Source organism: Malaclemys terrapin, chromosome 21 (assembly GCF_027887155.1).
Source record: "Malaclemys terrapin pileata isolate rMalTer1 chromosome 21, rMalTer1.hap1, whole genome shotgun sequence".
NCBI lineage: Eukaryota > Metazoa > Chordata > Testudines > Emydidae > Malaclemys > Malaclemys terrapin.
Window position 1 is genome coordinate 20,548,077 of NC_071525.1, and position 10,945 is coordinate 20,559,021.

Sequence of the window (10,945 nt, forward strand, 5' to 3'; positions counted from 1 at the left end):
GAGGATGGGAGGAACGTCTCTGTGCTGGGGGGAGCAGGGTATGTTGGGGGTTACACTGGGGGCAGTCAGGAGGGACGTCTGTGTGCCAGGAGGTAGTGGGGTACATGGGAAGGTTACACTGGCGGGCAGTCAGGGTGGTTGGGGGGGATGTCTCTGTGCCAAGGGGAGCAGGATACGTGGGGGGTTACACTGGGGGACAGTCAGGCATGAGTGAGTGGGGATATCTCTGCACTGGTGGGAGCAGGGTACGTAGAGGGGGTTACACTGGGGGCAATCAGGGGTGGGTGAGCGAGGGGACATCTCTGCTGGGGTGTTACACTGGGAGGTAATGGGGGGATATCTCTGCGCTGGTGGGAGCAGGGTACGTGGAGGGGGTTACACTGGGGGCAGTCAGGGGTAGGTGAGCGGGGGGATGTCTCTGCTGGGGGGTTACACTGGGAGGTAATGGGGGGATATCTCTGCGCTGGTGGGAGCGGGGTACGTGGAGGGGGTTACACTGGGGGCAGTCAGGGGTGGGTGAGCGGGGGGGACATCTCTGCTGGGGGGTCACACTGGGAGGTAATGGGGGGATATCTCTGTGCTGGTGGGAGCAGGGTACATGGGGGGTTACACTGGGGGGCAGTCAGGGGTGGGTGAGCAGGGGGACGTCTCTGCTGGGGTGTTACACTGGGTGGTAATGGGGGGATATCTCTGCGCTGGTGGGAGCAGGGTACGTGGAGGGGGTTACACTGGGGGCAGTCAGGGGTAGGTGAGCGGGGGGACATCTCTGCTGGGGGGTCACACTGGGAGGTAATGGGGGGATATCTCTGTGCTGGTGGGAGCAGGGTACATGGGGGGCTACACTGGGGACAGTCAGGGGTGGGTGAGCGAGGGGACGTCTTTGCTGGGAGGTCACAATGGGAGGTAATGGGGGGATCTCTCTGCGCTGGTGGGAGCAGGGTACGTGGAGGGGGTTACACTGGGGGCAGTCAGGGGTGGGTGAGCGGGGGGACATCTCTGCTGGGGGGTCACACTGGGAGGTAATGGGGGCTGTCTCTGTGCAAGGGGGGAGCAGGATACGTGCTAGGGTTACCACTGGGGGGCAGTCGGGGTGGGGGGCACATCTCTGCGCCGGGGGGGGGGGTTACACTGGGGAGTCTCTGTGCCATGTGACATGGGGGGGGGCAGCAGTGGTTGGGGAGACATTGTCTGCGCCTCCCCCACAGCGGGGCCCGTTGGAAGATTCTAGAAGCGGCTAGTTCTTCCGTGCGTTCCGGGGGCGGGGCCGTGTGCAGAGGCGGCTGCCACGTGCAGTGTAACAACCGCCAACGGTGCCTCGCGCTGCTGCCACCCCCCCGCCTGCTCCCCTGCTGAAGGGGAAACGGCCGCTCCAGGCTCGCTCTGTCCCCACCCCCCTGCCGCGCGGTGATTGGTCATGTGGCTCTGGAAGCCACACCCTGATTGGCTGGCCAGTTGCTGGCTCGAGCCCTTAGGGAAGGGTGTGGGCTGGACAGGTTGGATCCAGATTAGGCTGGTGTGGACTGGGCAGAGCGTGACCCCCAGGCATGCCCCACCCCATGAGCACTGTGAGCCGCCCTGAGCAAGCCCCACCCACCCCATGGGGCAGCATGACCCCCAAACATGACTGACTCAGCCCAGGGGCACTGTGACCCCTCCAAAGCAGGGCTGACCCGCGTGGGGAGAACATGACCCCTGAGCGGGGCCAACCCTGCAGCGTGAGCGTCCCAAGCAAGAGCCCTATGCCGGGCTGACCCCCAGGGCAGAGGGTGTGCAGGAGACTCCACCCAAGCCAGCCTGCTGCCACTAGGGGCAGGAGTGAGCTAGGGCAAGACCTCCCCGCCAGGCCAAGCTGAACCTCGGGTCCAGTGGGGCAGGGCAGGGCTCGGGGAGCTGGCTCCTCAGGGGGCAGAATGGAGCCATGGAGCCATTTTACACTTTGCATGGATGCTTTTGACAGGCCCGGCTCTACTCCAACGGGGATCCCTGCAGGGCACTCCTGGCCTATGTGACGCAGGAGGGCGGGCGCGACGCTCAGCGGACTCCTCCCGGCCGGCCAGAGCGAGCTCTCAGCAGGTTGAGACTCACCCCCAGCACCTGCTGCTGGGGGTTGGAGGTTTCTTGGTGCTCTGTCGCCAGTCACAGCTGCAGCGGGGCTCAGGGAGACCCAGGTTTTGCATCGCCGCCTGCTGCACCGTGAGCTTATTACAACAGTAACATCAGCGGGGCGAGCTTCAAATAAACGAGGCGCCTTTAACCCGGCCTGCCCTCTGCAAGGCAAGAGGCAGGACGTGCCCCTGGTTTTACAGCCACTGCGAGAGTGAGAGAGATTTGCAGCCCTTGGGACGCAGGGACACCCGGGGACTGGGGCTGCCCACCTCCAGGGACCAGTTTGCGATGAGGACCTGAGGTGAAGGGTTTCAAAAGAGGCCAAGGGAGTTAAGAGACCCTCTTCCCTCAAACCCCAGTATTTCCTGTCTTGGCCTGGTGCTTGATTCAATATGATCTGGGAGCCTGTAAATGCCTCTGCCCTAAGCCCCTTATGTTCGCCTGGCCGTCTGGTCCGCGCGCTGCTAGTTTCCCTGAGCTGCAGCCCCAGCGCTAAAAGATGCTTTGCATTTTAACAGGCTGAAGTGGCGAGGTTTTGTTGCAGTCACCACAGCAGTCCGGGGAGGTCAGTGATTTCCACGGCAGACAGGGAGCAGTGCTGGCCCGGCCATGGGACTGCACTGGCATCACCAAACACGGGGAGGCCCCCACAATCTGAGTGACTCTGAGAAACTGGTCAGGAGGGTAGGACCGTCCCTGCTGCTGCTCCTCTCCCGGAGACCCCTGTCTGCAGCAGTGAGGGCCCAGGCCCGGCGTCCCTTCCTCTGGGGTTCCCAGGGGTACTACGCTTGGGGCTGCAGGGCTCCTGTCACACCCGACGGGAACTGCACTGCCTGTTTATCGCTACTGTCAGGCCTCCCCGCTCCTGTGTTTTCTACGAGCCTCGCAGCAGAGCTCTGAGGACCCCCATCTCTTGCCAGCACTTCCCCTCCCCACAGCAAGTCCGAAAATCCCATCAGTGCTGCTGCATAACTGACTGTAGGGCCCAGGGTTACCCTGAGTGACTCCCCCGCTCCAGGCTGCGCATGCAACCTGCGGGCTCCAGGAGTGAGAAATCCTCACCCAGCCTGGCAGTGCAGACTGGCCATTTCCACACGAGGCAGAGGCCCCCGAGCTCAGCTGCTTCGGGATGAGAACGAGCGTGGCCCAGGGCGGCTGCTGAAGGCGCGTTACTCTGCAGCAGGTTTGTGAGGCGGAAACCCCTCCTGGCGCTCCTCTGGACCATCTCCCCGAACCAGTTACAATCAAAAGTCCCCTTGTCACTCGCTCCGGCAGCTGTGGTGTCGGTTCATCTGCCAGCATTTAGGAACCCCAGCGTGGTTCCTCTTTCCGCACGTGCTGCCGCCAAGGACATCACTGCCGGTTTATTTCTAAGGGGCCCAGCGCTGCAGTGACGGACGTACCTTGTATGTCTCCTGCTGTAGATCTGCCCAGGGAACCCCTGGGAGAGATACATGGGCCTGACAGCACGGCGGAGAGAGGAGAAAGCCAGCGCCAGGGCGAAGGAGCCGGCAGAACTGCATTCGCTTTCCAGCAGGTTCATGGCAGCTTCCATCCTCCGGCTTCCCCTTCTGTATGGACTGATCCGGGCCTGGACGCTCCCCTGCAGCCTGTCCGGGGAGCAGCTCTAAGAGGACTGAATCCCCTTTTGGCGAATGAAAGATGTGAGTAACAGCCCTGTCAGAGCACACCCAGTCCCGGTGCCGAGGTAGCAGGCTGGCCAGAACCTCAAAGAGGGGGACACGCCCAACACTTCTCATGGGGTTTCCTCCCACTCCCCCTGAGGTGTCATATGGGGATTACAAGGGAGATGGATGAGCTGCCCTGCAGGATGTCAGAGCAAAATGTACTTGGTTCCCCAGGAAAGGCTGGAGTGTCTTGATTCTGTACCTGGCGGGAGAGAGGGAGGGTGGGCTGGGAGAATGGGATGCGCTCGCTGGCCGGAAGGGGATAAATGGAGGGAATCCGAGAGCATTGCTGGCTCCATTACACAGTGAGCGACTCCATGGGGGAGTGATTCTTCATTATCTGTGTCACAGAGTGTGGGGGGACTCAGGGCCCTGCCCCCCCGGCTTCCTGCGATTCACCATGACTCTCAGCCAGCCAGTAAAGCAGAAGGTTTATTTAGACGACAGGAACACAGTCCAAGACAGGTCTTGCAGGCACAGACAACAGGACCCCGCTCAGTTAGGTCCATCTTGGGGTCCCAGGGCGCCCCAGCCCCTTAGGAGGTCAGAGCCCCGTCTGCCTCCCAGCCATGTCCCCAGCCAGCTCCTGAAACTCTCCCTTCAGCGACCCCTCCCACAGCCTTTGTTCAGTTTCCCGGGCAAAGGTGTCACCTGGCCTCCAACCCCTTCCTGGGTTCTCATGTTACATGCTCAGGTATTCTCCGTCGGGCCGTCTCCCATCCCCCATGCAGACTATCCTAGCCACACTCCCCTGTCAGCATTCACAGACCACAGTAAGAACAGTCCCAGTTCATCACAATCTGCATCTCTGAATTTCTCTCCTCTGGAAGAGTGGCTGGGCCACAGACACACAGCTCTCCGAGGCCTGTGCTGCCAGCCAGCTTTCCGCTCTCAAATGCCACAAGCGCCCTTCCTCCGGCAGCGTCCAGAAACTGGCCTGAGGCGGGAACAGCCAGCCCCCCATCTTCAGACAGCAGCCCCGGGAGGCAAACTCAGGAAAGAGGCAGCCGAAGACCCCGCAAGTACAAACCATCACGAGGTTTCCTGCTGGTGGAAAGAGCTGCTCCCCGCCCCCCCAACACACACGGAGGGATCAGCAACAACCCAATAGCGGCCCTGGCCCCAGAGCCCCGCTCCCGGCGGCCGGCAATGGACAGGCCAGCAGTGGACAGCATCCCCTGTGCTGCGGTGCGGACAGACAGGTGTGCCCTGCAGGGGGCGGGAGGGTGGAGCCGTGTGTGCTAATGGAGAAGGGGCACAGCTCAGAGAGTTTGAGCCTTTTCCTAGTTGTGTCCATAGGAGTGGGGCTGGGCTGCCCCAGTTCCCACTCAGCCCCCCAGCAAGGACTGTCATGGGGGCCAGGCTCTCACACCGGCTGTTTCTTTACCCAGCTCTGAGATGCAGCCATGACTTGGGGGGTGGGGTGGGGAAGCTGTTTATACAGTGATCCTTAGCCCAGCGCTGAAATGCAGCCATGTCTGTGGGGGAGCAGCTGTTTATACGGGATCCTTAGCCCAGCGCTGAAATGCAGCCATGTCTGGGGGGGAGCAGCTGTTTATACGGGATCCTTAGCCCAGCGCTGAAATGCAGCCATGTCTGGGGGGGGAGCAGCTGTTTATATGGGATCCCTAGTCCTGCACTGAAATGCAGCCATGTCTGGGGGGGAGCAGCTGTTTATACGGGATCCTTAGTCCCACACTGAAATGCAGCCATGTCTGGGGTAGGCAGGGCCACTGGTTAATGGTGATCCCCGCCTCCCCTCACAGCACTTTGGGACAGGGAGCCAAAGGCGATCTCCTCTCCTGCCCAAACTACAGGGGGGGGTGATTTGGGGAGGCTGAAGGGGTTGAGCTGAAGTTGACCAGCCCCTCCCTTGCACCCAGAGAGCGCACGGGCCAGACCCTGCGCAGTGTGGGGCAGGGCCGGGGGTCACTGCAGACGCTGGCTGGGGAGCCGTGCGCGGGGACGAGGCGGCACTGACGGGACGAAGCACCTCAGGGCGGGGGGAGCGGGGGTGCAGCAAGAGCCAGCTAAGGGGGAGGGGAAAGTGAACAGAACACCTGGGTTTATGGGGCAGGGGTACAAGGAACAGCCAGACTGGGTGGGGGGGAGATGCCTGGAAAAGCTGTAGTCCGGAGGGGAGCAGGTAATGCAGCTGGATGGGGGGGTGAGAACAGCAAGACTTGGGGGGGGTAATTCAGCTGGGGGGGGTGAGAACAGCCAGACTTGGGGGGGGGTAATGCAGCTGGGGGGGGGTGAGAACAGCCAGACTTGGGGGGGGGGTAATGCAGCTGGAGGGGGGGGTGAGAACAGCCAGACTTGGGGGGGGGGTAATGCAGCTGGATGGGGGGGTGAGAACAGCCAGACTTGGGGGGGGGGTAATGCAGCTGGGGGGGGTGAGAACAGCCAGACTTGGGGGGGGGGTAATGCAGCTGGAGGGGGGGTGAGAACGGCTAGACTTGGGGGGGTAATGCAGCTGGAGGGGGGGTGAGAACGGCTAGACTTGGGGGGGGGTAATGCAGCTGGATTGGGGGGGGGGTGAGACCAGCCAGACTTGGGGGGGGTAATGCAGATGGAGGGGGGGGGTGAGAACGGCCAGACTTGGGGTGGGGGTAATGCAGCTGGAGGGGGGGGTGAGAACAGCCAGACTTGGGGGGGGGCGGGTAATGCAGCTGGAAGGGGGGGGTAATGCAGCTGGGGGGGGGGTGAGAACAGCCAGACTTGGGGGGGGTAATGCAGCTGGAGGGGGGGGGTGAGAACAGCCAGACTTGGGGGGGGGGGTAATGCAGCTGGGGGGGGTGAGAACAGCCAGACTTGGGGGGGGGTAATGCAGCTGGAGGGGGGGGATGAGAACGGCTAGACTTGGGGGGGGGGTGAGAACAGCTAGAGTCTCACACAGGCTGCATTCAGGGGTAGGGGGGTGCTGGGAACAGCCGGGCTCTGGCGGGGAGGGTAAAGGGAAGAGCCGGAACAGGCTGCATTCAGGGGTAGGGGGGTGCTGGGAACAGCCGGGCCCTGGCGGGGAGGGTAAAGGGAAGAGCCGGAAGCAGGGTGTGTGTGCTGGGAACAGCCGAACTGGCTCATACCATCTCCGCGCGGCGGTAGGGGGGGGCGCTGCACTTCCTTCCAGCCCTCCCCTGTCACATGGTTCCGCCCGCTGCTCCCCAACGCAGAGTGAACGTGCGGGCGGCTGCGGCGGCTCCGGAACCATTCGCTCCCCTCCCCCGCCAGCCTCTTAGGTGAGCCTCCCCCCGGCCCAGGGGAATGGTACCGCCCGCATGCATAGGGGGGCTCAGCGTGGATCTAACCATTATACCCACAGGAGGGTAGGGGAAGGGGAACCAGCCCCCTTTCTCTCCCCCCCCCAATGGTCCTACCCATTCTACATGGAGGGGTCGAGGGGCGGGCCAAACCATTGTCCCCATGGGGGGATGGATTAAACCCCTTCCGGGGGATCCTCAAGGGGCGGACCAAACCATTATCCTTCAAGGGGGGTGTTATGAGCGGCTCAGACCCCTTCCCCATATGCTAGCCTGGGAACTGAGTTTGACCCCGCCCCGCATGAACCTGAGGAGTACGGATCAGTCAATATACGCTGGCTCCCCTCCCAAACGATCGGCTCCCCTCCCAAAGGAATGGTATCTCCCACTCTGCATGGGGTCTGGACCAACCATTATCCCACGTAAGGGGGTATGATGTAGCTGAGAAACGTACCTGTTACAGACACCTTGAAAATGGTACCGTCCGTGGGTGTGCTGAGTGGATTCAACCATTATCTTCGGGCATGGGTAGAACGGACCCAACCATAGGAGGGAAAAAACCCTATCCCCCATCCCAGGGAATGGTATTATCCACCCTGCATAGGACTTGAGGGTGTAGACCCTACCATTGTCCCACATGGGGGGAGGTTATAAAGGCCAACTCCCCCGCCCCCAGCAATGGTACTGCATCCCCCGAGGTCCACGGGGGTCAGGGCAGAACCATTATCAGAGCGGGGGGGGGTGCTGCTGCCCCTGACCTGTTGGCTTTGCCTCCTAGGAGCTTCCAGAACCATGAGTGACGGGGACAAGAACCCGGCGAGCACCCCCACGCCGCTGGCCGACGTGCAGGGGGACGGGCGCTGGCTGGCGCTGGTGAGGGGGTGGGGCGGGGACCCTGCACAGACACCCCCTGCCCCGCCCCACGGGAACTCTGCACACACACCCCTGCCCTGCCCTGCCCTGCCCCACGGGAACTCCGCACAGACACCCCCTGCCCTGCCCCATGGAGACCCCCTTCCCCACAGGGATCCTGTACGGACACCCCCACCCTGCCCTGCCCCACGGGGACCCTGCACAGATGCCCTGCCCTGCCCTGCAGGGATATTAACGATCTGGAGGATGGTGTGGACTGCACTCTCAGCAAGTTTGCAGATGACACTAAACTAGGAGGCGTGGTAGATACACTAGAGGGTAGGGATCGGATACAGAGGGACCTAGACAAATTAGAGGTTTGGGCCAAAAGGAATCTGATGAGGTTCAACAAGGACAAGGGCAGAGTCCTGCACTTAGGACGGAAGAATCCCATGCACTGCTACAGACTAGGGACCGAATAGCTAGGTAGCAGTTCTGCAGAAAAGGACCCAGGGGTCACAGTGGACGAGAAGCTGGATATGAGTCAACAGTGTGCCCTTGTTGCCAAGAAGGCTAACGGCATGTTGGGCTGTATAAGTAGGGGCATTGCCAGCAGATCGAGGGACGTGATCATTCCCCTCTATTCGACATTGGTGAGGCCTCATCTGGAGTCCTGTGTCCAGTTTTGGGCCCCACACTACAAGAAGGATGTGGAAACATTTGAAAGAGTCCAGCAGAGGGCAACAAAAATGATTAGGGGTCTGGAGCACATGACTTATGAGGAGAGGCTGAGGGAACTGGGATTGTTTAGTCTACAGAAGAGAAGAGTGAGGGGGGATTTGATAGCAGCCTTCAACTACCTGAAGGGGGGTTCCAAAGAGGATGGAGCTCAGCTGTTCTCAGTGGTACCTGATGACAGAACAAGGAGCAATGGTCTCAAGTTGCAGTGGGGGAGGTCCAGGTTGGATATTAGGAAACACTATTTCCCTAGGAGGGTGGTGAAGCACTGGAATGGGTTCCCTAGGGAGGTGGTGGAATCTCCAGCCTTAGAGGTTTTAAGGCCCAGCTTGACAAAGCCCTGGCTGGGATGATTTAGTTGGAATTGGTCCTGCTTTGAGCAGGGGGTTGGACTAGATACCTCCTGATACCTCTTCCAAGCCTGAGATTCTATGATTCTAGGACGCTGCATGGACAACCCCTGCCCCACGGGGAGTGCCACACGGCCCTACCCTGCCCCTCCTCCCAGGGGCTGCATTGGTGGTGGGTGGGGGGTCCCCGTGCAACTGGCCCCCTGAACCCCACCCCACAGGGGCCACGGCCCAGCATTGGGCCTGTCAGCCTGTGAGGGAGTCTCTGCCTGACACAGGCTCTGGGGCCCAGCTGCCCCCCGGCCTTGCCTGACCCCATCTGCCCCCCCAGCACCATCGCTTCATCGCGGACAGCAAAGACAAGGAGCCTGAGGTCGTGTTCATCGGGGACGCCCTGGTGCAGCTGCTCCAGCAGTTTGAGGTGAGCCCCCCGCTCGCCCTGGCCCTGCCCCGGCAGGCTGGGGGTGCCATACAGGGACCACGCCCCCCCCACGGGCCCTGGCGCTGACTCTCTGTCCCCTCAGATCTGGCGCGAGCTCTTCTCCCCACTGCACGCGCTCAACTTCGGCCTGGGGGGCGACGGGACGCAGCACGTGCTCTGGCGGCTGCAGCAAGGCGAGATGCAGCACATCCGGCCCAAGGTGCGAGATCCGTGCTGGGGGGGAGGGGTGGGTGATAGGGCGCTGGGGCCAAGGTGAATGGCGGGGGGAGCAGGGGCACTGATGAGGTGCGAGGGGAATGGGGCACTGATGGGGCAGAGGAATGGGATGTGGGGGGCAGGAGGCACTGAGGGGGGCAGAGGAATGGGATGTGGGGGGCAGGAGGCACTGAGGGGGGGCAGTTGGCAGGTGAGTGGGATGTGGGGGGCGAGGAGTTGACGGGGGGCAGTTGGCAGGTGAGTGGGATGTGGGGGCGGGGAGTTGACGGGGGGCAGTTGGCAGGTGAATGGGATATGGGGGGCAGGAGATGCTGATGGGGGCAGTTGGCAGGTGAATGGGAAGTGGGGGGCGGGGAGTTGATGGGGGGCAGTTGGCAGGTGAATGGGATGTGGGGGGCGGGGAGCTGACAGAGGCCGAGGGAAGAGGAGGCTGGTCTGGGGACTCCCTAGGGGGCAGCCACTGTCCCCCCGTCACACCTGGCCTCCCTGCAGATCGTGGTCGTCTGGGTGGGCACGAATAACCACGGGCACATGGCCGAGCAGGTGGCGGGCGGCATCGAGGCCATTGTCCAGCTCCTGCAGCAGCAGCAGCCGCAGGCACGCGTGGTGGTGCTGGTGAGTACAGGGCACAGTGTGTGTGTGGGGGGGGGACGCCGGGGCCCCTCCACCAGACCTGACGGCGCCACGTCTCCCCCCAGGGCCTGCTGCCCCGCGGCCAGGGCCCCAACCCACTGCGGGAGCGGAACCGGCGGGTGAACGAGCTGCTGGAGGCCCGGCTGCCGCGGCTGCCCAACGCCTGCTTCCTGGACGCCGACCCCGGCTTCGTGCACTCGGACGGCGCCATCAGCCACCACGACATGTACGACTACCTGCACCTCAGCCGGCACGGCTACGCCCGCCTGTGCCCGCGGCTGCACGCCCTGCTGCTGCGCCTGCTGGGGGAGGGCCACGGGGCCGGGCCCTGAGCCGCCGCCGGGGAGTGCCACGGGGCCGGGCCCTGAGCAGTCACCACCCACTTCCCTCCCCCCCACACACACACTATGCAGGGCTGTGACCCACCACCATCCACACCCACACCCGGCTCCCCGCCCCCTGCACCACCACAACCATCCCACTTGCCATGCGACTGCCCGGGGCCCCTTGCACCCACATGGGCATTAAACACTGATTTGTCATCTGCCGGCTGGAGGCCGATTCTTTGCCCGGGTCTGGGGCAGGTCTGTGTCCCGTGGGATGGGGTGGGGCTGGGGGAAGTGACATGGACCCGAGATGTGGGGTCAAGAGGTCCCACAC

The 10,945-nt window shown here is 62.7% G+C and overlaps 1 protein-coding gene across 2 annotated transcripts; it reads left to right on the forward strand.

The window, feature by feature from the left end:
* The first annotated feature begins 6,925 nt into the window (after positions 1-6,925).
* PAFAH1B3 (platelet activating factor acetylhydrolase 1b catalytic subunit 3) lies at positions 6,926-10,827 on the forward strand. 2 transcript variants are annotated; one of them, XM_054010783.1, is made up of 6 exons: positions 6,926-7,033; positions 7,833-7,927; positions 9,326-9,415; positions 9,519-9,635; positions 10,145-10,267; positions 10,351-10,827. In XM_054010783.1, exons 2-6 carry the CDS (start codon positions 7,847-7,849, stop codon positions 10,615-10,617), a joined length of 678 nt encoding a protein of 225 aa, XP_053866758.1. In that variant the 5' UTR covers positions 6,926-7,033; positions 7,833-7,846; the 3' UTR covers positions 10,618-10,827. The 2 variants fall into 2 exon arrangements, with proteins under 2 accessions (XP_053866758.1, XP_053866757.1); XM_054010782.1 differs by lacking the exon at positions 6,926-7,033 and adding an exon at positions 7,326-7,476.
* Positions 10,828-10,945: the final 118 nt, after the last annotated feature.

Bases quoted from the DNA above. Each gene is read 5' to 3' on its own strand.
- PAFAH1B3 (XM_054010782.1), top strand. From the start codon at position 7,356: ATGAACCTGAGGAGTACGGATCAGTCAATATACGCTGGCTCCCCTCCC. The intron at 7,477-7,832 runs GTAAGGGGGTAT...TTTGCCTCCTAG, and splicing joins TGGACCAACCATTATCCCAC to GAGCTTCCAGAACCATGAGT. The intron at 9,636-10,144 runs GTGCGAGATCCG...GCCTCCCTGCAG, and splicing joins TGCAGCACATCCGGCCCAAG to ATCGTGGTCGTCTGGGTGGG.